Raw genomic sequence first — 25,634 nt, 5'->3', positions numbered from 1 at the left:
TGCTGTCCAATCATTTCAATCATGCTGAAGGAAATGATTGTACAGGTTTGTTATAGGCCCATGACAGCCACAGACTCCAGATTTGTTTCACTTCTTTCGTCAAACCGTTACTTCATATATTTCCATAGACGCATAGAAATACAAATTCATGTGAAAGTCTGCTTTAATTCAAAAGTGTGACAAATTCATATTTTGTGAATTTGTTCGGTGTTTTGCACTCACAGCTGAATCATCGGGAGCCGGGTGAATTGGAGCCCTCTGACCACAGAGGCAGTGAATTCAAAGCATGAAAACTAAAATGAAAGCGTGTCAGAAAATCAGTCCTGGGATGCATAAAAGGGTGTTCTTGTCCTGAATATCTCCATAGTAAAAGTGCTCACCCACAAAGAAATGACAACAGGTCAGTTTGCTGTCATTACAGGACAGCCCAGATTGATGTTAGATATATTCTGGCAATGTGCAATTCTCCAGAAAATTAGAAGTTTATGGAAAATATGCTTGGCTGAGAGTTAGAAGAGAAGATTAATACTACATTCACATCTCTCTATTAAATTAATTAGAATACCATAGTCAGCAGCTAGTTAGCTTATCTTAGCTCAAAGCCTGGAAACGGGGAAACAGCTAGCCTGGCTCAGTTCAAAGGTAACACAATCTGCCTTTAAACAACATGATATTTGTGTTAATGAGTGAACTTTAGAGGTGCTGGTATGCAGGCTAGCTGTTCCCCCTTTTTCCAGTCTTGATGCTAAGCTAAATGACTGGCACTTTAGTTAAATTGTACTTTATTCAGATAGAAAACACTGAAATATAAATTAAAAGTTTAGTTCTTTAAGAGTAAATAATCCTGGCTGATAAACAGTGCCTCTATTAAATTAATAGGCATGTGGTTTCAGGCATCAATTGTATTGGGGATTTCACAGCAGGTTCAAACAGGTATCACCCAATCAAAATTGGAGATACCTCATCTGTTATGACCAGCTTGCTCCATCGTGTGACTGCCTGATTCCCAATCTGCAGTTCTGAGGTAAGCAAGTGATGAACCTGAGGTTACACTGAGTTTGCAGTGTTATCTGGTAAACTGTCAGGACAGAAAGTAACTTACTGTAATAATTCCCAGTGGGGAAACATTCTCTGAGGTAATATAATGATCTAATGTGTGTATATCCATACAATGAAGAGCTGCCAGTGAAACCTGGCTCAGGGCATGTTCAGAGACAGTGCTCCAACCTGTATTGAATGACAAATCAGCCGTACGTAACTGGGCAAGAACTAACAGGAAATCAATGTATCCAGCCACCTATGCTACATCAATACGGTGTCTCACTTGCTCGCCATAAGCCTGCTCATCTTGTTCTCTCTCTCTCACTGTTTTTTTCTCTGGCTGTGTCTCTGCAGTGTGCTTCTTTGAAAGCCACAGCATCTCTATTTTAAGGACGTCTTTGTTTCTCTGCTTTGTATTCAAATGATCAGGCTCACAGTCAGGAGGATGCAGCTCCGAGGACAAGTGGGTAGGTGGGAGAGGAGGGAAAAGAGGTGGCGAGCCGGCTTTTGGAGTCAGGTTTCTCCTAACCAGATCTGTATGAGGTGATGACAGCTGGAGGAATGCACCGCTAATTCCCCTGACGCACGTCATGTGATCTTCAGGCTCGCTTACTCCGCCAGAGCAATTTGAACAGTCTGGGTGGTCAGGGGAGAGAAAAATGTACAATGTGTGTGTCATATAGTGTATGTGCTGGCCATCATTCAGAAGCAGTGTGTGTTTGCTGGAACATAGGTTTGTTACCGTACCCTGGAACCAGACGGTGTGGCTGTGTGTGGCCTTCCCTAGTGGCCAGACTAGACTGCGCCTCCAAGCAACAATGAGTCCAGCCAGTGACACATTTCTGTCTGTCTGCTAACGCAAAGTGGGCCACTTTGGTTGTGGTAGAGTGGGCAATGTTTGACTTACAGAATCATGAAGGTGTCCCGTGATTTTAATCTCAGAACAAAATACCCCATATGTCACATAAATAACTTCCTCTTACAGTAACTCAATTTCCTTGCAGTAAGAGTTTTGTCAAAGAAACTGGATGCCAGTGTATGTTTGCTTCCCCGGCACTCTGTTACTAAGCAGCGTGCAGGTATTGACACTCAACTTGACATCTTAATCCTTCTCGATCTTCTATTTACAGTACAGTAAGACTCTGTTTCTTTAGTTCTCTGTTGTTGACAACTGTTACTGTAAAGGTAAGACTGCCACAGTGAAGGCAGTGTGATGACTTAACATGTTCTGTCTCATTAACTGTTCAGTCGATCCATCACTACAAAGTCATGTCATGTGGACAAGCAGCGCCCAACCCAACAGAAGTGTATTTAAATTCTAGTCAAATCAAATCAATAATAATGTCACCTGCAAAAGATTTGAAATTCTTCATTTGATTGAATGGTTTGGCCCTATATACACCCCATCCTGGATTTCGATATTTCACCAAATATGTGTCTCCTCAGTCCCTTTCAGGGTATCTATCCACGCAAAAAGTTTTGCTTGTGTTTGCTCAGGTTTTGTGATATTTGCTGATATTTACCGAGATTTCTGTTCGCCTCAGTATAATGAAGGTAAAGTTTGTTGCATTTAAAACAATCATAAATCTTTCTTTTTCTAAAACAATTTATGAAATATTTGAGTTGATTTATAGGGCACGCTGTTAATTGTTTTTACAAGGACTATTTCTTTCCTAGAAAGGGGATTATCCAGCGAACGTTGTTTCTGGAAAGGGATGTTTTTTAATTTTGTTCTCCACAAGGAAAGGTATTGTTTTCACCTACTTTTTTGGGGGTGGAGGGAAAAATGTCAGGATATCTCAAATTCTGGATCAGTTAAACCAAAACCTACAGCAGGATCCGACACCACTGGAGATAACTGAAAATATATCTTCTGTTGTAATTAAATTGCCTTAAATAAATTAAATTGATATATTTAGAGGAAATATTTGGAACATTAGGGTTCAGGGGGTTGGGGGATTGGGCTCAGAGTTCTATTTTTATTTTTGTTTGCCTTGTTGAGTTTAGATATCTCCTGGACAAGGCAGGCAGCACATTAAAGCAAGTTTCAGCGGCAGCAAAAACCAAGAGCCAGATTTCTCTTTAGTATTATTGTACATAAATATTTCAGAGAATCACAAAAGCATCCAGTATGTATATATGTATGCAATAAGCAACCGTCAGAACAATTTATGATTTACATGTATTCTGTAGATTCAGCAGTTCACAACTACAAACACACACACACACACAGAAAGATTTACTAAGAGACTGTTTTAGCTGCACTTCATTGTCGTGTGTGATTGATGAGCTGTCTCACTCGGCCCTGGAGCTGCAGTCTCAAGATATAGAGGCTGCACACGGCGAACACATTTGATAGCCTTTTATGAGATTGTCTCAGTTGGCAGATAGAGTCACTACTCTAGGTCGGAGACATGCACTGAGAACATGAAATGACCAGATACTAGAGCTCTCTCGCTCTCTCGCTCTCTCTCTCTCTCTCTCTCTCTGTCTCTGTCTCTGTCTCTCTCCTACGCATTTGCACATGCTGTTTTTCTCCTCTATCTTGTTATTCTCCGTCTCGCACTCTTTCCCTCGCTCTCCTTAACACATGCGCTCACACACACACCTCCACTTTCAGAGAAACAAACACATAAACAGACGGGTTATGGCACATGCCGTTTGTATATGTGCATTAGGTTTGAAGGGCAGCTGACGAGGTGTTGATGCGTCAGGAGAGTCTCTGCTGACAGGCCACTAATGTAGCGTGGCACCGGGCAGAATGGGCAACGGGGGCACGCAGCGGAGGAGGGAGAGTAAACTGTAAACCGACACTTAGGCTGAATGGAGTTGTTTGTCACTGTGGGTAGCAATTACTTGGACTGGCCTGTCTTTGAGTAAACTCCCTGATCAGAAGGGTGCCCCTCTGCCAGGCCGAGAGAGGAAGGCAGGGACGGAGGCCGTGTTGATACATTCTGCGGCCCGGTCGTCGTGTTTGAACACACTCAGGCTGAGCTTCCACCTGTTGACTCTTCCCCGCGTCTGTGTTTGTGCAGGCAGCGCTGAAAGCACCAGCAGCTCGAACTGAACAGATCAAATTAATGTAGTCACAGGTTACCGAGATGTGCAGATAAGGCATGGCGCCGGGTCACGCACGGTACTACAGCAGTGCTTGTTCTACCTGCTGCAGCTTCATACAGGATGTAGTAGAAAGAGGAACCAGCACAGGCTTTCCCATCACTGGGGAGGAATCCACTTGGGTGACTTCATACAAAAATAGATAACAAAAATAACTGCACTAAAGCGAAATACACAGACAGTTGCTGCTGACCAGCATGTAGAGGTAGATTTCTATTGAGCAGAAAAATATAGATGCCATGTTTTCACCGTTGGTTAATAACAAAGCGTTCTAACGATAATCTACCAAAAACGGTTGGAAATGTAGGTTGTAGCATGCATTTACTTAATGGAAGTTATAAACCCAGAGTAGATATTTCTCTCATAGTAATGAGTTGTATCATTTTATAGTGAGCTGTGTTTTTGTCGTCCCACCACTCACCTTAACTTAAGACACTCATTTCATCACAGGTTTGCCTCGAGCCCGTTCTTTTCAGTTGCACCATGGCTGAGAGAGCAAATATAAAGCAGCCGACTGTGAACGACGGGTACAGTAAGCTGCGTGGGAGAATTTGCACTGTGATCTTGACATCCACGCATCAGTGAAACTTGTGGGCGCAGAGAGGACAGCTTTTGAAAATGTCAGTTCCTCTTTCTATATTTATCCTCTCCCGCTCCCTCCGTGCTTTGTCACTCTTTTATTTCATTTGCACACCACTCGTGCTGTGTTTTGATGTAAGGTGTCGAGCTGTCCAAAGGCAGATGAAGTTTCTTTGACAGTCACTCGGTATCTGTTTCACTTCAGTTACAGTAACTCCCCACGAGGCCCCAGAGTGTATTCGTTCACTGCAACTGTCCCTAATGTATTTGTTTCACGTTAGAAGGCTGCTTGCCTTTGAGGCAGTGAATCAAACCTAATGCTTAAGATTCAGAAAATACTAATACTGCATAACTATAATAGCAGGGTTTATGCTACCGTTGCAAATTGCTAATGATATATCAGCTCTATATATGGTATCACTTACCAATCAGGAACTTTACTCTGGGCCAGGCTACTTTCCATAATCACTACCCACAGCAACCCTGGAGACATGATTTCCTGGTAGCCTTCCTCATAATATACATGAAGTTTACTTTGCTGCATATAAAGACAATGGTGCTTATTAATGCTTCAGCAGCATGGAAAAGGAAAAGATAATGAGAGTGTGTCGCAAGGCTGAAATTGAGAACTAAATGGGGAGAGAGTGGCTGCAAAGAGGGAATTGTGCATTTCTGTATGTCTCAGAGACATCAAGAGAAAAGAGAGGCAGAGAAACCCCTTAAGATAAAGAAGAAAAAAAAGGAGAGATGTGTGAAACAGAGGGTGGTCAGTCTTTCAGTGTTTTGCAGGATCAGATATCACATCTTCTGAGGATACATATCGATTGGCATTAACAAAAGACTAGCATGCTCCACTCCATTAGCAGGCGGGTTGGTTGCATGTCTAAGGCCACTCTCTACTAGCTATGTTGTGTCTGTATGTCTGTGTTTGTGTGACAGTTGATTTGCATATCCTATATATCTGAATGCCTTATCCAAGATTTTATCTTTTTTTGCTTCATTGGGTTTATAGATTTATGCCAAAGCGACACTAGATCTGGTTGCTGAACCTTGATATTTTTGAGTAGCCTACCAACTAAATTGTGTCCGTACCACAAAATGTCAAACACAAGTGAGCTGTGTTGGCACAGATTACTTATTCTTTGATCAGACATCTCCTGATTTAAACCATAGTTCTGTTCATTTGAAAGTGACTCATCTAAGCAAAGTTCTTGTCGGCCTGTATGTGAGTCTGACAATGTTATAGGAACGCTAAACCGATGGAGTACTGTTAGCTAAATGCTAACATCACCCTGCTAACATGCTCCCAATGACAATGCTGATATGTTAATGTTATGCAGGTATGCTGTTTACCATGTTCACCATCTTAATTTAGTGTGTCAGCATGCTAACATTTGCCAATTAGCACCAACGGCTGAGGTTGATGGGAATGTCACTTAGCATCATTTTGGTCATGTCAACCACAACAACAGACCAACATTGACGCTACAGTCAAAAGCGTTTTTTTTTTTTGTTTCATAGGTATCATATTGCCATCGGCTTCAAAAACATTTGGACTTTCTTCTTCAATGGTAACTTGTCTGCTCAGTAACAAGTCTTAAAGAAAAACGTTGCTGATTTTCAACAGGCCCTATATCATTACAATGTTGGTAGTATATGCAAATGAGTGATAGTTAATGCTCCTTCATGTTCACTTAGAGCTCCCTGCTTCTGGTGACATTTGAATAACTGACTTACCAATACAATGATTACTGTAATTTTACTGTTAAGTCAGTAATTGAATCAAACAACACCCCTAGAGCCAGCCACTTACTGGCGAAGATTGAGAGTGGGCAGCTTTGGGGAGCTCTCGGTGCAGGCAACACAGAGGAAAGTTAAGCATCGTTCATCTTACCATCTAACTACTTCATCGTTCATAATGTGCAAATCCCTCCAAAATATCACGTCCTGTCTTCTTGCCTTCAAAGTCAAAGTTATATTGTATTGTATTGTAAATGTATGTAGTTAGTATTTAGAGAATGAAGTGATGATGCAGCTTCATTTACCCAAGTAATAACTGATTTAATGGTTTGATATGCTGTTCATAAAGGACTCATTCCACTTGAGTAGATGTACATCTCTTTTGGTCCCCAATGTTTTTTTCCCCAAATAAGCTCAAACAGGTAGAGCAGTGCTGAGCCGCAGTGGCTTTTATACACTAGGTGGGCTCCCTCTTTAAATGGATTTTGTTTCTATCATAATACCACAGTCATATGGACATAGGGGGGTCAGTTTACTGGAAGACCACATGTCTGAAATAATCTGCCCTCAGAACAGAGAGAACCCTCTCTGAATGCTCCCAAATTTGCCTTGTCTTACTGCCTGTGTCTGCACTTTACAGGGTGAAAGTCCAAAAATATGTCATGTGTATGGCTGCCTGTAAATGTGCAAACCACTCATTTGGTCTAAATTATAGTCTGTGGCTGCTCTAAAACAACATGCAGTTTCTTATAAAGCATGATGTTTGCATTTTAGGTGTTGCTTGCCTCTGCATAATATTGTATAGGTAGGTGTGTGTCATATACATGAAATTGCCTCATGTGACCATACCACAGGGGAGTCCTTGTTTCCATTTACTGTCAATGAGACCAGCTTTGCATAATGTGGCATGCTTGTGTGTGTGTGTGTAATAAATAGTTACCATTTATTATAGCATCATGAAAGCTTGCTTTAACACCGTCATGGTTGTTGCACTTCTCATTTTATTCCCGATCTTCAAAAATTCTTATTTTCTCTGTTGTTGCTTGCAGGGCTGTAGATCTTATAACCTCCTTGCTCCCTTTAGCTCCTAACCAGACTGTGTGTCCGCAGCCCAGTCCCCGGCTTTGCTAATCGTTACGTCTGTGTAGAGCAACTTTCCTGTCAATCATCGCCACAGTGGCAGTTTTGTTCCCGAGCCTCTGCCCTCCCTCCACCTTCCCGTCAGAACCCCTCAGTCTGAGAAACAGAGGACAAAGGGATGACGGATGGGTGAAGGTCCCTCACAGGGAAGTACAGTATAGAAGGTGTGTGCTGTAAAGGGTGACAATGAGTACATTCAGGAAGACACAATACAGTGTCTCGGCCAGCAAAGCCAGCAGCCTGTGAGAGTAGACCAGCATCAGGCCAGCACAGTCCCCTACAGCAGTCAGCCGGCAGCCGCACAGAACCAGGGGTAATCACCAAGTCCTGAACAACACTTCTATTGACTGGGCTCAGATAGAATGAGAGAGGAAACACAGAGCAGAGGGGAAAATGTGGACAATCCAAGAACAGCGAAGGAGAAGAGGAGAGGATGAGCAGGTGAATGGTAGATGGACAAAAAATAAATATAACAGAACAATTAGAGAAGGAGAGAAACATCTTGTTCTTTTGACTCATTCCGTCATCTGGGTTCGAGTCCCACCAGGCCACCACGTGTTGCTGGCTTGTGAGGAACCATGTTCCCTCTGCCTGCCTTCTGATCAGTAGCTCAGCCATCCGCTCATTCTGTGCGCCGGCTCGTCGCTGTGTGAGTGTGTTTATTTTAGAGTGTGTGACTCACACTTCCTGTGCTCTGCCAATGAGGCAAAGCTCTATGGAACAGCAGGACCTCCGTTCATTCTCAATTCTCTCTTTCTCTTTCTGTTTCTCTCCCGCTCTCTCTCGTGTTGCACTGCTGATAGGCCTAGCCCGAGTTCTGCGTAATGCGGGGGCTTGCTTGAATGGATGCCACTCTGGAATGCATTTACAGATGCAGCACAGTGTCACTCTAGCTGGAACTGGATGATTTACGTAAACGAGACACGCTCACGTAGGCAGAGGGTTTGTTACTTAGGAAGAAAACTCCTGGCTTTTCTTTTCCTCACCCGCCACTACAATAACATAACTTTGCTGATAAGGAGGTGATAATTGCAAGGAATCACCTCCAGGGTCCTGTGTTGCAGGGGAAAACCCCATGTAAGACCTGTTTGTAATCCTATCTGTCGGCAGGGTGCCACCGCCACTGAATGTGTGTGAGTTGAAGAAACAGCAGCAGGCGCTCATGTCCTGAATCTGTAGCTGTGTGTTTTCGATTTCCCCCGTCCAGGTTTGTCATGCACGTCGGTTGCATTGGCACTAGGAAACGTGACAATGATGCTCTTACTGTGTTTTCATAGAGGATGGTGTGATTTCTTGTTTTTTTAAGATGTTACTCATGCTACGGGAAGCTGAGTCGCTTTTAGTTTCTTCTTGCCACTGCATCTTCCTCCTCCCCTTACATTTGTACAGTGGAAACATTCATTTAGTGTCTTCCTCTCTCCCTCCTTCTCTCTCTCCATCACTCCTTTTTTGCCTCACCCCCAGCCTCCCTCTCTCTCTCTCTCTATCTCTCTCTCCCTCTCTCGGCAACACACCCACTCAAACAGTCATATCCGCTCTCACTCTCTGGCTCTCCCTGCTTGTCTCACAGTGCCTGTGAAGCGTCTCTGAGGGGGAAGACCAGACTGCTCTGTCAGGTAATCTAAACTCTGTCTGTTTCTCTCTCTCTCTCTCTCTCTCTCTCTCTCTCTCTTTGTCTCTAGACCCCCCTCTGTCTTTCTCTCTTCTTTAAATCCATCTCTGTCTTCCTCTCTCTCCTCAGTCTTTCCCCTCTTCTCTTTCCCTCCTTATCATTTCTTTACTTGTCAGCAATAGCAAATGAGTTACTCGGTTATTGCAGCTGTTCCAATGTTGTGGACTTTCTTATTCATTTGATACCAGTTGTTTATTAGTGCATGTTTGTCATTTGATGCTTTGTAATCCAGCACCTTAGCACCAATAGTAGTATTTTGTAAGTCAAAGGATTGAAGTTTGTCTCTTGGGTGAAAGTCAAAGACTCTTTTTGACATGGTTAAGGACAACTTATCAGAGGTGTTGCGTGTCAAAGGGTGTCACTGAGCTGTATGGACAAGGACTCAAATCCACAGATGTAATTAAAGTTGGAAAGAGCCTCCTTTGTGATACAATATTCCTACTGGATATCCACGGTCTCTTTTTTCCTGAATTTATGGACATGTTGTGGAATATGTCCCTTATCCAAATCGATGGTCCAAGGATAGAGCTGATCAGACGTGAAGCCCTCTGAGACAAACTAAGTGACTACAAAAAGATGATTTCAATCCGTGAAGGGTCTAGCCGCAAATAAAATAATGGAAAACCCAGCAGCCTGCAATTTAGTCCAAGTTGTGGTCAGTTTGTTTTTACAGTTGGTTATGTCACCAAAGGACCAGATTTTCCGCTGCCAGAAGTATTATTAAAACACTCATTTCAGTCCTCTCCCGCCGTTGAGGTGTGCATTACCCAGCTCTGCAATGCCACTCATGTTTGATTTAAAGGCCGGTATTGACCTGCAGTTCACTGGCTCGTGTTTAATCAAACTGAACACTGCGACGGTTGTGAACTGCCAGTCTTATCAAAGCCCTGTGAAATCCCTCTCTACACCCTCTCATCTCAGAGGTGCAGCGATCGCGCTGCATCCCGCACAGAGCTGAGAGAGAGTGAGTGAGAGCTCTGGTATGTGGTGTTTTTTCAGACGGCGTCCTCCTTAGCGTGCGGCTTCTACTGACAGCAGTGAAATCCCTGGGTGAGTGAGAGTCTTTGCCTCTGAGGTTTTATGCTCTATCTGGCGTCTGGTTCTGTCTTTTGGGTTTTTTTTTCCAGTCATTTACCATCAAACCAAACTGTTTCTTCTTGTGGTGCCGTGATTGGTTAGGGTGACTTCCTCGGATTTGGGGTCTGAGTTTGATTGACAGCTCTGTTTTTGGTGGTGGTGGCAGAGGCAGGACTGTGATTTATCTTTCCATTTATCGTATACTTAGGGAACACTGCAGAGGCTCTTGTACAGTACAGTTCATTGAGATTGTGATTTTTGCGGTTCAAGCCGTCGCAGACTGTACTGGATGTACTCGTCTGCTGTGATATCAACCTGTCAACACTCAAAGGGGGTTAGATGTCAAGGGTCACGCCAGTTTGTCAATGCATGCAGAGGCCAAGCATTCCCCTCCTCACTTCCTGCTGCCAGTGTGCGTATGTAGTCAGAAAGGATGCTGGGAGATAAATTTAGACCTCCAGCTCCCTCTCCATCTGCCGTTGCTCAGAGTAGGCTGGTTTCCATGGGAACCTGCACCAGGCTACCGCCAGTAAGAGAGAATAGGGAGAGAGAGAGAGATGTGTGTGTGTGTATGTGTATGTGTGTGTTTGGGGGGTATGACAGCAGATTTTTTAAAAAGCACTTAAGAGGGTTTATCTGTTCTCAGGGCACAAGGTAATTTAATGTTTAGCCCATATTTTTCTCTGTCATTACAGGCTTCATAAAGACGTCTGGCTATTGATGAGGAAATGAACACAAACTCTGACGGCCGTACTCTCCTGTGCATAATAATGAAGTTTTAACTATGAAACTGCTGCAAAGCTCCTGCGCTACTTATTGAGCAGAAATTGAGCTAAATGTTTGTTTAATGGGATTTACAGTTTTAGAAGCATAACTGCTGGACTTAATAGACACAGCAGAGTTGATGGATGTGTGTGTGTGTGTGTGTGTGTGTGTGTGTGTGTGTGTGTGTGTGTGTGTGTGTGTGTGTGTGTGTGTGTGAAAGATATGGTGTTTTAGTTCTTCAGCAGTGTGTCAGGGCTCCCTTGGGTACCTGCATCAGTGCCTGTTTCTGCTGACAAAGCCCTTTTGCATGTTCACACACACACACACACACAGAAACATACAGTCACACACATCTCTGCACACATTCCTCACTCATTCTCTTTTCTTCTCTCTGTGGACCAGTTGTTAATCACATGTTAGGCACAGACACCAGAAATTAGTTCACACAACAAATCACAGCATATGCCATGAGACTGTTCTGTAAATTGTCACACAGTGGGTCAAGATGGACTGGAGGTGGAAAACCGGGTGGGGGAGGGGAGGTAAAATGTTTTGCAAACTAAGACTAATATAAGATTTGTGGTTATGATCTGACACCTCCATTCAAAAGAACATAGCACGGTATAACAGCTGCACCAGTGGCTTCCTGTTTGCACCTCAGCCTAAAAATAGAACACAGTGAAGAACGCCCTCGCCTCACCCTCATCAATAAGGTCAGACACATTTACATAACCTGTGTGTGCTACCAGAGGTCTCATCATTATGATATCCTTGTCATATATGTGCTTGTGTTGGTGTGGATACTGCGTAAGCCTATAGTGCTTTTAAGTGTTGCGCATAATAGGCGCCGTTGATAACAAGTCATCTTTGTGGAATGAGGATGATGAGAAAGGAAAACCCCTCGTCAAACAGCAGGAGGATCGGCTGACTGGATCCCGGGTAGGCCACCTCAGGGCATTGCAGCTGATTTGCTGGTCAGATGTGTCAGATTAGATTTAGGGCTGCTGTGCGTTAGTGGGTATTGCTCTGGGGAGAGTAGTACTGTACACTGTATGTGCACTGTAGGGCGTGCGTGGCTTAATGTAGGCTACACTGTGGCATTCCTTTCCCTCATCTTCCTGGCAAGGCCCTGACTGTGTGTTTCCCCGCTCAGAGCTGGCAGTCTAGACTGCCATGAATAATGTAAGCAATGCTCTCCCCAACCTTAAAACCTCGTAATCGCCCTGTTTAAGGGCTGCATCAACAAGCTATGCCAGAGATCATTAAACTTACACTCTGATATCCAACTACATTAACGAAGACATTTATTACAGACGGGATGAGGGAGACAATTTGTCTTGCTCTTTGTGCGTTCCCTCTTGTTCAGTCCCTCTATTTTCTATGCACAGCGTCATACTCGTGCTTCACATCCAAACCCACTCACCTTTTACTAATCTGTACCCACTCCACTCTGTTATCCACCGTTTTTGTTGTCATCTAATTTTTCTCTCTAAAGTTTATGTGTGTGAGGAACAACACTCATCAGTCAGTATCTGATGTAAAGCTTGTTTGTGAGCTATATTCTCTCCTGATGTAACTTATCTACATATAACTCTACAGACTAATGTGGTTCTCTGTGTCAACAGTTCAAGGCAGTGAGAGCTATGGCTGCTATCACACACAAAAGTCTTTCTGCACAGCCAAAAAGGTGGAAGACAGGCAAATGAAAACAGCGAAGTGAATTTTAATGGTGTTGATTTGGTTTGTTATGCTGCCTAATTGCTGTGTCTTGATGGTAAAAGTCTGCTGTAATCAAAGTGTTTGCTTGGAGAAACACACACTTAACAGATGATCGGCCCTCAGCAGATGTGGAGATGGAGCAGAGAATCTGTCAAGTTATTTCCAGAGGAAGACTGATTCTCCTTCTGTTTTTTCCACTGTAAACTGGCTCTAATGAAGGCTGACTGTGCAGACTGTTTTTTAGACACATGGGGAGAGCAAAAGTAAGGCTCATTAAAAAAAACTGTCAGTGCTGCCTTGCCACCACTGGCACCTTAAGCTGCAGTCTTGTGCAGGGCCTGTTTATTCAGTCACTGGATCACTGATTCAGTCTTCTCTCTTTTCCCCACTTCTTCTCACTTCATCTTGCACTCTTTCATACTCCTATTTCATATGCATACATACTACAGAACATCTATATATTGTCTCACTCTCACTTCCTCTCAGTTTCTACATTTGCCCCACCCTTTCCTCCCTTGTTATCTTCTCTCCTGGTATGTTCTGGGCTGTCAGAGGTGGTGCACACTGTCTACACCATTACAGACATCTGCAGCTGTGAGGTGAACACACACGGCGTCCTCGCTCAGTGAGCTCTTATCTCCAGAGTCTGACAGAGCCGGGGAGTTGCAAGTAGTGTCAACGTCTACGACGATGATTGATACTCTGGATGAGTCTGTGCTGGGACTGTCAGCGGTTGGGCATGGCTGCTCGGTGAAAATGTTATGATTGGCCCCATCCATCCCCAGAATGAGTTTTGATTGGCTGCGATACAAGAATCCCATGTCTTGAGTTGAGACGGAGTGCAGGATTTGTCGTAAGTGGGAAATATTACAGAACATACATCTTGATAAAAGAGGAGATTTCATTGTACCCTCAAGTCTCCATGATCAGCTATACTTGGCTCCTCATAAACACAGCTCTCTAGTAGTGTGTGAGTGGGAAATATTACAATAGATCTGTCTTGATAAAAGTTTCCGCAGTACCCTTTCACAACAGGCTTCGTAACAAGCTACCACTCTTTGCCCCTCATAAACACTGCACTCTGGTGGCTGTATAACCACCAGAGAGTGTGGAGGGTGTAGGCTGAAACCCAGCTGCTGTCAAGTCCCTTTATCCACCAGAAAACAGCACCCCTCCATTTACCCCTTTAGCTTTGGTGCCAGATCAGATAAGCATAGGCTATATTTCCAACATTTGTTTTGACTCCTTGCCCTGACACTGTGGTCTCCTCTGTTGGGGCCTGTGCTGTGGATGTTGCCTGGTTGCCTCTGACTCCTGCAAAGTAGGCCAATCATGGGTCAGATATGAATCAGACATGCCTGTTATGAGTAGAGCTCTCATTTTAAAGGGAGTATTTAATACTTAAAGAGATTCTCTAGTGTTTATATAATGTGTGGACATGCACATGCTAAATGCCTGTGTGCTCAGATCACCATTCCTTTGGAAAGTGTTACAATAACAGAACATCTTGACCTAACATTTCTTAGCAGATTAACAGTAGACATGCCTCTGTCTCCTGCATCACAGCATACTATCTGCTTATTAAAAGTTGAAGGCAGGACAGATGAGAGCAATAACATGTCGCTGATGCTGTTACCTTGCTAATGCTCTCATTATTACTCTGACCCCACTCAACAGAACACCAGGAAATGTAACCCTATTTGTCTTTGTTTGATATGTGGGGGTAATTCTAAATAGGAAGTTTGATAATGGGACAGTAATGATTTTGGCCTTCTAACATTACTCTTGTTCAGACTGCATGGCAGGCTTTTTGGAGACCCTTACAATGTTAAAAAGCCTAAGTCATCTGTGTGTTGGACTGTGCTGTTTATCAGCAGAGTAGGGCCTTTCTTTATTAACTCTCTTTGTTTTGTTGTTTTTATTTTGAAAAACTTAGTATTTCTGTTTTTATTGCAAAGTGAATAGGAAGAAAAGAGAACAAGGGAATATTTTTACAGCACTTTGCTGTACTGTAGCTCTTTGTAACAAAGCCTTCTTTAGAGAATCTAATAATCTAATATTAATATGTTTTCACTTTTGTAACTCAGACCTTACTTGTCTTTTTCTTTGTTTCTACAGACCCATTCAGAACAGCTAACACTCTTGACAACCAATAAAGGAAATGCAGAGAAGACCTTGGGAGGGCTGTTAGAATGGCTGAGGCTGGACAGAAGCAGAGCTGCTTTGTACAAAAAGATGATCCATGTTTACCTGCATCCAAGCAGCTTCAGGGCACCTTTTAATGATGCCTCATTTGGTCCTCTTGAATAACTTTCGGCCCACACTGAAAAAGGCCCTCTGTTGTGATTTACAACTCAGTCTGTTGATGTTCCCCTGCCTCTGACCTCTCTGCTGCCATGCGGTTAGCCCCATGAGGCTCAGAGAGCCCTTCATTCTGTTTCTTTGAGGCCTCCTCCCCACTCTATGGAGGCTGAGCCCAGCCGTCCGGCTGATGGGGAGCGCTCTGGAAGGCAAGAGCAGCAGCATGTGACAGCTGAATCCTCAATAGGATCTTGTCCACCTCAGCAGCCCCAGCAGCCTCCTAATCCTCGTCCTGTTCACAGAGCCTTGGGCCGCCTGCAAAATCGTCAACCCAAACGCACTGACCTTCTGCTTCGGTTACAACAGCAGCAAGCAATAGCATGGCAGCATTCAGACACCCCAGGTCCTGCGGGAGGCAGCTTCTCTTCAGCTTCCTCATCAACCTCATCCCTACCCTCTACTTCCTCAACCCGGGGTGAGCATGGTCATGGGGTCCCATCTCAGTCCAGCCAAGAGGGCCCAGCTCAAGAGGGGGTCAGCTCACCCAGAAAAGGGGAAAAGAAACCTCAAAAACCAGGGAAATATGTGTGCACTTACTGTGGCCGTCCATGTGCCAAGCCAAGCGTTCTTCAGAAACACATTCGCTCCCATACAGGAGAAAGACCCTACCCTTGTGCCCCCTGTGGCTTTTCTTTCAAGACCAAGAGTAACTTGTACAAGCACCGCAAGTCCCATGCCCATCGCATAAAAGCAGGCCTGGCATCCAGCCGTGATGAGCCCAGTTTCAGTGGACCAGAGGGCAGTGGTATTGGAGAAGACCCCGAGGAACATACTGAAGGAGAAAGCACTGAGTCTGAAGAGGAGACGGGCCAACACAGAAAACCTTCCTCTAAAGAGATGTTGGGCCAACAGAGGAAAGGCCCCAAGGAGCTGCTGGGAAGTTCAGAGGAGAGCCAGAGGCCTGAAGACTCCCAGGCTGTCAAGCAAAGGCTGGCACTAAGGCTTAGTGAAAGGAAACGTGGCCCGATGGCTTCACCAGATGACCCTCCTTCCTCCCTCTCGACCTCATCTTCATCTCTAGGCCCTGGCAGTAAGGGCAGCACAGAGTCTGGCTACTTCTCCGGTTCAGGCAGCACTGACCTGTCCCAAGTCAGCCCTCCCAGTGCCAGTGCCAAAACCTACGCAGAAATTATTCTGGGGAAATATGGAAGGCTGGGAGGGCAGCAGCGCAGTCCCCATCAACAGCAGGCTCATTCTTCACTGTCCTCATCCTCAGGTACGGAGGACAAGGGCATTCCCTTTGCTGTACCCAAAACACAAGTAATAGAACACATTACCAAGCTCATCACTATTAATGAAGCAGTAGTAGACACCAGTGAGATTGACAGTGTAAAGCCCAGACGCTCTTCTCTGTCCAGGAAGAGCAGCATGGAGTCACCAAAATTTACCACCACAAAAGATCCCTACACATTCGATCCCAAAGGAGAAGCCCCTGGCCCCAGTGGTTTGAGGCACATCCACAATCCTGAGGCAGATCAGCTAGGTACTCAGGAACTGTCATCAGTGCCTCTGCTTAGAAGCCACTCGATGCCATCATCTACCAGCCAAGGAGAGCCCTCTACGTCTGGCACCACGTCTCACAGAGGTTACCGCCTCTGCCAGTCATTCGATGAGCAGCAAGCGGTGGTAGCAGAGATGAGGGTCGGTCATGCCCAGCGTATGCTGAGGCGCCAGCCTGCCATAGAAGTTCCTCTGGGAGCTGAGCTACTGCTGGAGGAGGCCGGTCCCACCTCTTCAGCCGGAGGCACTGAACTAGCCAGGCAGCCACAACAGCAACAGCAAAGGAGCCCAAGTCTGTTTGAATGCGAAACATGTGGGGCCCACCTCCCGCACAGTGAAGGCTACGAGGCCCACAGAGGCATATGCCCAGGGCAGCAAACAGTAGAACAAGAGAGCAGGGATGCGGCTAAAACATGCAGGGAGGATCGCCCCCAGATGATGCACTATAAGTTCCGAGCGCTGGCCATGGCTGTGAGGAAGAGGAGGAAAGAGGAAAGTCTTGAGGAGGATCCTCCCAGCCCTGGATCTGTAGCCATGTCAGGCAGCTCTGCAGATCTTATTCCTCTGCCAAGCAGACCAGAGCACAGCCAGGCCCTCTCAGGTTTGTTTATGTATCCGTGCAGTAGCAGATAAAATGATAATATTATTATCCTGTGTGAGTTTCCTGAATGATTTTACTTTCTTTCACACCTTTTTATCTTCTTTTAACATCTGACAAACCTGAATAGCTAAAAAATGTATATACATGGCAAGTAAATATCTCTATCTACATCACTGATGTAAAGTAAACCCAAACTGTGTAAAAGTACGCTACAGATAAAGGAATGAAATGCAAAAACAGTTAAATGTTCTTAAAAGCAGCACAGCAAATTAATATGAAAGTATCTAATTTGTTGTGTCTTTTGTTGCTAGGTGTTTCTTTACAGACTGAGCCAAAACAACAGCAGCAGCAGCAGGACAGGAAGGGTGTGTCTGTCATCCAACACACAAGCTCTTTTGAGAAGCAGGAGAGTATATCCATGGAAAGCCAGGAACCAGACCTCAGAGAGAGTCAGAAAACACAACAACCCGAGCCAAAACCATCACCCTCTACATCTCGCCTCATCCGCCAGCCAAACATCCAAGTGCCAGAGATCCTTGTTACTGTGGAGCCTGATGCTGACATGCCATCTGTGTCGCCGCCAGTGACAGCATCCTCATCCAAGGTACATGTTTGTTTAGAGTAGCATCTAGCTTTATATTTTGTCCATTTTATACAATATGACTGCCTTGCTTTTTGAACAATTTGAGCTCCCTCCCGTCAAAATTAAGGACCTTAAATCATTGCATTGGTTCATGTTAGATATATATGAAACATGCATTGATTTAAGGGTGTTTTCCTTCGATTTGATTCTTTAACATCAACACCCTAAGAAATATTTTGAGCTGGTGAGCAGTTAGTGCCCCTTCATTTTACATGGGATGTCAAATTAGTAAACTATTTGTCTGTCCTAGGAGGCAGAGAGAGTGGAGGAGTTCCAGTGGCCTCAGCGTAGCCAGACTCTGGCCCAGCTCCCAGCAGAGAAGCTGCCACCAAAGAAGAAGAGACTCCGCCTGGCAGAAGCAGCCCAGTCCTCTGGGGAGTCTAGCTTTGAGTCTGTGTCTCTGCCTCGCAGCCCCAGTCAAGAAAGCAACATCTCCCATGCTTCAAGCCTTTCTGCATCTTTTGAGGACACAGCAAGATCAGAGCCTCCTGTCTGGGCCTCCAGTAGCCAAAGCTCCCAGATGTTGATGGTGCCATCCGCTTCCCACCAACACCACCAAAGCCACAAGGAGATGAGGCGGTCAGCCTCAGAGCAGGCCCCAACTAGCCCCCAACAAACAGAGCAGACGTCAGAGACCAGAAGTAAGTCCTTTGACTATGGGTCCCTGTCCCCTCAGCAGTCTGCATCCTCCTGGAAAGAAAGGAGAAAGTGTCTCCTTGTGAAACATGCCACCTTAGGGGAGCCTGAGCCGGAGGAGGGAACTAGCATGAGTCAGTTGTCCAGAGCAGAGAGTCCGAAGCCTGGGCCTTCCCGCTCCATCCATTCTCCTCTCTACTCAACTGAAGCAAGCTCCCGCTTCAGCCTGGAAGCCACGGGGAAAACTTTGCATCTGTTACAGCCTGAAATCTTCCCACCCTCTCAGGATGTGCTCCCTTTGCAGCCCAGGGGCCAGCAACCATTTCCCCCAGGATCATTATCTCAGTTACTCCCCGTCACCACAGCCTTCTCTGAAGCACTGTCCACCCAAATCATTCACCCAGCCTTCTTACATTCACAACCAGGACCTCCACCTATACAGATACACCCAGCGCAGATCCACATGGCAGAACAGTTGGGTATACCATTCCATCAGCTTCCTACTCTAGTTCCTCTCCAGTTCTCTTCCAGGACTAGAGCTAGTCGGGCTCTGTACTTGCCTTTTCCTCCAAGACTTACTGCACATGTTCCTTCCCCTTCTACAACAGAGAGTAGACCCTCCAACTCTTCCATGTCCTCTACCCATCAGTCCCTCGTAACAATTTCCTACCAACACCCACGGCCGGTTATCGCCACATGTCTGACACAGCTTACACCAGTAGTGTCCTTTGTGGTGCCAGTGCGCCTCCAGACCCATATACCTACCTATGCCAGTGCCATGTACACCACCCTGTCCCAGATCCTGGCCTCCACACACTCACAGGAACCCGTTTCTTGCACAGCTATGGTTGTCATGGGTCAGGTGGAGCGTGACAAGCTGCAAAGGTCCTACTTGAAGGTCCCCTCTCCTGACATCAAGAGCCTTCTTCCCCTGTCACTGCCTGTGGAGCTGGCCTCAGGATCTGGGGAGGGATACGGTCCACTGGGGGCTGGAGGAAGTAAACGCATGCTTTCTCCTGCAGCCAGTCTGGAGCTCAGCACAGAGGCCCAGCGTCACCAGAAAAGGGTAAAAGAGGAAGGGGAGGGGGAGCAATATAAGGCTGGAGAGGAGGAGGAGGAGGAGGAGGAGGAGGAGGATGTAGAACAGAAGGTAAGACAGGAAGAAGAAAGCAAAGCCACTGCGAGAAACCTGGAGGATGGAGGGAAGAAACAGCCAGAGAGGGCAGAGGTGACAACTGTGAAAGTGAAGGAGGACCGGGAGCATATACCAAGGAAAGATAATAGGAGGGAAAAGGATGAGGAGGAGAAGGAAGCAACTGAGAAATCAAGTCAGAAAAAGGTGGAGGTGCCAGTTGTCGAAGGGGGGGTTGGAAGACCAAGCACCCCTTCATACCCCAACCTCCACACCTCCACCTCAGTCAACTGGTGCTACCTGAACTATGTCAAACCCAACCCATCTGCCCTGAGGGACCCATGCGCCTCAGTTTATTCTACCTGGAGCGTCAGTGCTCACAACCCCAACTTGCCAGGCCTCAGCACCAAGGTGGCATTGTCTCTACTGTGCTCCAAACAGAGGCACAGCTCAGAGACGTACACTATGGCCATGGCCCCGACCCCGACCAAAAGCAAAGTGGCCCCTGCCAGTAGCAGGACCCCACGTGTGTCAGAGGTAAATATAACCACAGTACTGTATTTATAACTTAATGTAACTTAATTTATAACTTAAATGAAATGATTACTCTTTTAAAGAGACCTTGGACTTCTATAGAATGTGATACTACTAATCTTTTTTTAATAAAACTTTACATTTTACATATGACTCCATTAGTGTGTTTAAAGGGGTACTCCACGATTTTACACATCAAAGCCTGTTTACAGGTTGTGGGTGCATAAGTATTGTATGATGCCTTCTATGGCTCCAAAGCTATGCGAAATATGATACATTTGCCTCAAGTGATGCCATTTGAGGCAGTTGAGGGGCTGAAGGCTACAAGCTTGAAATTGAAAAAATAATAATGGGTATGTGGATTTAGAAAGAATTGAACTAGCTCTGGAGCATATTCTTTCTCTCTGCGAACGGCTTGAAGTTACAATAGCTGCTACTAGCGTAACGCACCCAAATCTCCAGCCGAACTGTCGGCGGTCAAATGCCACAGTTCTGCTGCATCAGTGTTCTGATTTCTTTTAAAATAGTTCATCATGAATCCAACAACGTTATAGGAATTCAACACTAAATTGGCAGAGTACTCTTTTAACCAAAAACAGTTAGCATTTTATTTTAAGTTGTTTTGAATTTTTCTCTGTGTCTTGAGTGTAGGTACATGCCACCCCACCCATCACCCTCACAAAAGTAAAGGATCAGCAGCAGCATGAAAAGGAGGAGAATAAAGAGATGAAAGAAGAGGAAGGACCCTCCACCTCCAAACAAAGCGAAGCGTCTCGTGTTCGCATCTTTGAAGGCGGGTAAGAACAACAAGAGAAAGAATATTTAAATGCACATGTTTTAATTCAAAATTCAGTATTTGTGAATAATTGCAGTGCCTCATTGCACAAGTAATCTGTTGTTCTGTCACAAACCAACGTCTGATGACAGCGAAACAGAGACTATGGAGAATTGACAAGAGTGCACAGAGAATTCAGTAACAGATGGGAGGCAGTGGAACCCGCAGGGACTTCATTTGTACCTGCAGCCAAGCTTTTTCCTCTTACTGCTGGCATGAGTGTCTGTGTTTTAGAAGTGTTAATTTGGAGAGATAGTGTGTGTGTGTGTGTGTGTGTGTGTGTGTATACATGCATGTGAAGGGGAAAAGGTTGCCTCAAACTTCACTTTGTGTGACTCATTAATACATGTTTTTACAGTTAGAGGCATGGAGGAACAGTATGAAGCAATCTGCAAGGAATCAGTGTCATAGTCGTGATTGTCATGTTTTGTGCTATGTGTACATGTGTTTGTCTTCAAATCTGTACACATTTGTACACTTCACCACATTCACATAATCACATATTTGTGCTTTCCATAAATGTCTAAATGATTTTTTCCAGTGCACCACCAGATTCTTTCTGGTTTACTGTGTTAAGAGCTGAAAGTTTCTCCAGCAGCTGATTCTATATCTGTTCACATTGAAGCAATGGTATTAACAAATAAGACTAAAAGGGAGGGAAGAAAAAGATGGAGGATGGAAAAGATGATGTAGTGAATAGAGGTAAAAGGTTACCAATTAATGAGAATTTCAGAACAAATTAGTTTTCCTTTTAATGGGAATAAAAATACTTTAGAGATACTTAAGGGATGGTTTTTGCTAATGTATGTGTGTGTGTGTGTGTGTGTGCCATCCTCCACGTTAAGGCCTGTGTTTTGTGCTACTGTGCACACAGATTGAGTGTGAAGGAGTTGTCTGCTTAACAGTAGATAAGCCACTAATTACCTGTCTTTATCATTTGCAGCCACACATTACACACATTCAGGAAGTGCATTTTTATCCATAAACAGCCGACAGCTCCCGTCTTCTGTCTCCATCATACCACCCTCCTCCTCCCGTTCATGCTGCCTGTGTCACTCTTCCAGTCTGACTTACCTATGTGTTATTTTCTCCTCATTCCCTCCCAACCTCCTCTGTGTCCTCTTTCTCTGTCTATCCGCACCTCTTGATGTCCTGCTGTATTTTATCCATGCATGCAAATAAGCACAGCTACTCAATCTTGAACACACCAGAATGTTTTGTACCCTGACTGTGTTAGGACTCATTATCCCTGTCTCCCCTTTGTCAACACTATAAAGTCATGACTGTGTGGCGCTCATTTTATTCTGGAGCACAAGCAATACTTTTTTTTATGAATATGCACCATTCAGCTTTGTTTATGTTCCACTTACTTGTGCGATTTCATCCTGATCTAACTTCAGAGATCCCTTTAAGAAAGAGGGTTGCAGGGGTCTCTGGAGTTTATTAGTGTCAGACAGCTAAAGAAACTGATATTGGATCAAGGCAGCTTTCTCGTCAATAACACGTCTTAGCAATTAAGCAAGCATAGCTGTTCCTTCTTGGTGGCAGCAGAAGTCCATTGAACATCAGCTTTAATCCCTCTTAGTGAGCACAAGCTGAACTGTCTCCTTCTGGCTTCTGTTAAAACATGCAGATTGATTTCCATGGTGTAAGTGGTTAACATTTCAGATTTGTCACAACACTTAAACCACGGTGGTGAAATGGACATAGCCGTTCCTGTGGGCAGAGTTTTCAGCATGTGTCCAAGGGATTAGTTTTGTCAAGCTCCACTCTGGCCAAATAGTGATTGAAGTATATTTCAGTACCTGCAGTATTGCCTCTTACTGTTCTGCAGTTGTTGCTGCTTTGAAATTCAATGGCCTTATCAATCAGTCACACCCTGCTTGAAAGTGGTATTCTCTCCACCAATCCTCCATGCCGCTCGTAAAGCTACAGTACAAGCAGGGGCAGATTGTCAGTTGAGTTTGCCGAGAGACTCGCTGCTGATTTAATGCTCGATGTGTGAAGTGCGACTTCTGCCTTGTTTTTCCTGAGACGTGGGTGGATATTTTTAGCATTGGCAAGAAATACGTGCCAGTAAACAGTAGCCAGCTCCTGAATGAATACAACATAATGCCACTGTTGAGACTATTTTACAGTTGTGTAACAATTTGTTGTGATTTGCTGTTGCCGGTTCTGTTATACAACAGGGAGCATTCACAGCCTGGGCTCGTGTAGATGTGCTGCATATCCTGTAATTAAATACAGTCAGCACACATTGGATATTTACAATTCAGAATGGATTATACATCTCTTCATGAGTAGTGAGAGCAGATGGAGTTTTTCATAGAGGACAATTCAGTCAGATATAAAATGTCTGTGGTCCACGGTGTCCACAAATAGCCTTTTGGTAAACATCACGATTATGTATAAACAATGTTTTTATAGACTAGACCTAAATGTGTTGCTTGATTTTTATATATAGTGTCTATTTTAGGTTGTGGGCCATAGCCAGGCTTCCCTTCCCTCTCTTTAGCTGCTGCTGTTGTTGGCAGGGCCACCCGATCGCAGCAGAATAGCTGGTATTCTCTGTGTGCCCAGGGTGTAGTGGAGGGAACAGCCAAGGGACTCAGTGCTGCTGAGGTTTTGGTGGGGCTTCCCCGACCCGCCTCCATAAAGGGAGCCTTGTTTCCCAGTTTCTCTTGTGTATGCATGTGTGTTTGGGTGCTCATGTATGCATGTTTTTGTGTCGCACACAAACCCACATTCATTATTATTATTAAAAGCTGCACTGATCAATATTTTTATAAGAACAGTAGGTCAAATGACTGTGTAATGTGCCGCAGAGAATTATATTAGCGTCTTTTAGCACATTGCTGCTTTCAGGGCAAAAGCTCTGTAAACCACTTTGTGCTGCGCAGCATTAAACTGCAGACAGGCAAAGTTATCAAGAGAGCTAGATCTTTTCTAAGGAGTTGGTTGAGACCAAAATTGAGCTAAAAAGAGAGGGAATATTGGACTTACATTTGCCAGGTGGCCAGAATTAAGACACAAAATGAATCCCAATGTTGCTCCATAACTGCAAATAGACAAATGTTTGTGAACACGTTCACCACAGGAACTTTACAAGGTAAAAATACAGTACTGTTTTGTTTTGAGCTTGTTCCATTGCCCTCGAGTAAAAACAAAAATCATCAAAATAAATACAGCTTTAAAATGCAATTCAGTTTAAATCAATGAAATATGATATATTATCTATATTATCATACACATGGTCAATGACAAAGCAAGGTATTAGTGCAAACAGCACCTGAATTGCACTACGCAGTAAAATCAGCGGCCTGTATGAAAGTAATCCTGATGTGTGATTTTGTGGTGAACAACTTTCTTATCTTTCTCTCTCTCTGTCTGTCTCTGTCTCTTAGCTATAAGTCCAATGAAGAGTATGTTTATGTGAGAGGTCGCGGCAGGGGCAAGTACATATGTGGAGAGTGTGGCATCCGCTGTAAGAAGCCAAGCATGCTGAAGAAGCACATCCGAACGCACACCGATGTCCGTCCATACATTTGCAAACACTGCAACTTTGCCTTCAAAACCAAAGGTAAGGTGATAATTCACATCTTACTTTGAACCTGATTTGTATTGCTTTTTTTCCAATACATTATAGCCATCTACTTTATACCCAGTGATCACATTTTACCTGTGTGGTTGAAATATCCTCATTTTCCTAGCCCCGCGTGAGTTGAGGGGCAATTCTTTTAATGTGCTTTTCTTGTTCCCTCATAGGGAACCTTACAAAACACATGAAGTCAAAGGCTCATGGGAAAAAATGCCAGGCAATGGGAGTATCTGAGTCATCACTGGACGAGCCAGAGAGCGAGGAAACAGGTACTTAAGAGGGGATGGGGAGGCATCTCACATATTTCCCATCCACGGTAAAGAAATATTGGTACACAGCTGGATGAACTTCTGCCTGTGAAGAATTGTAGCTGCTCAGCACTGACAGCTTATGCAACCCCCATGTTCTATTCTGCTCCCATCGGCCTTGCATAAGAAATATGAAAAAGTAGAAGATAAATGAATGAAGAATACAGAGCACTTCGCAGTCTCCTGATGTAGTTACGGCAATGTGGCAAACATACCTCGTTCTCAAGGATGTGTTGCTGGCATATGACGGTACGCATACCAACACTTTTGTCTGACCCCCAGTTGAATCCACAAGAGAGCCTCAAAATCAGCCACCTTACTATCTCCGCCCTAACCTTCCTCTCCTACCCCTCCCCTCGCTGTCGGTTTCTTGCCGACAGACTACACACATCACAGCCAAGGACACGCCATTTAAACCGTCTTTCCATTCACAAGGCTGTGGAGATTGAGTTTGTGAATAGAGGCATGGTGCTATTCAATTAAATTCCGTTCTTTTCATCCGCAGTCTATTTATAATACGGGTTTGATGGGCGATGGGTGAGGTTTGTCAGAAAGATACAGTATGCTGTCCTAACCCTTTGTGCTAGTTCCTGAAAATTGTTCTGTTAATGTGTTTGCGTGTCTCTTAGTGTGAGG

General features: G+C 44.6%; 2 protein-coding genes across 5 annotated transcripts in view; both read left to right on the top strand.

The window, feature by feature from the left end:
- serinc2l (serine incorporator 2, like) overlaps positions 1-25,634 on the top strand; it is a 126,649-nt gene that overhangs the window by 21,526 nt on the left and 79,489 nt on the right. The window lies entirely within an intron of this gene.
- The window catches only part of LOC139204972 (transcription factor HIVEP3), a 38,368-nt gene that overhangs the window by 10,910 nt on the left and 1,824 nt on the right, over positions 1-25,634 (top strand). For 2 of the 4 annotated variants that reach the window (XM_070835022.1, XM_070835019.1), the window contains exons 2-7: positions 14,969-17,312; positions 17,624-17,916; positions 18,206-20,260; positions 20,909-21,054; positions 24,497-24,672; positions 24,858-24,959. In XM_070835022.1, the coding sequence (XP_070691123.1) occupies positions 15,314-17,312; positions 17,624-17,916; positions 18,206-20,260; positions 20,909-21,054; positions 24,497-24,672; positions 24,858-24,959 (4,771 nt within the window). In that variant the 5' untranslated portion in view covers positions 14,969-15,313. Of the gene's footprint in view, positions 1-9,187; positions 9,234-10,288; positions 10,340-14,968; positions 17,313-17,623; positions 17,917-18,205; positions 20,261-20,908; positions 21,055-24,496; positions 24,673-24,857; positions 24,960-25,634 lie in introns of those variants that run through there. The other 2 variants (XM_070835020.1, XM_070835021.1) reach the window with 2 other exon arrangements.

Source organism: Pempheris klunzingeri, chromosome 8 (assembly GCF_042242105.1).
Source record: "Pempheris klunzingeri isolate RE-2024b chromosome 8, fPemKlu1.hap1, whole genome shotgun sequence".
Classification (NCBI taxonomy): domain Eukaryota; kingdom Metazoa; phylum Chordata; class Actinopteri; order Acropomatiformes; family Pempheridae; genus Pempheris; species Pempheris klunzingeri.
Note: the sequence above shows the minus strand (reverse complement) of the source record. Positions and strands in the feature narration are given on the sequence as shown.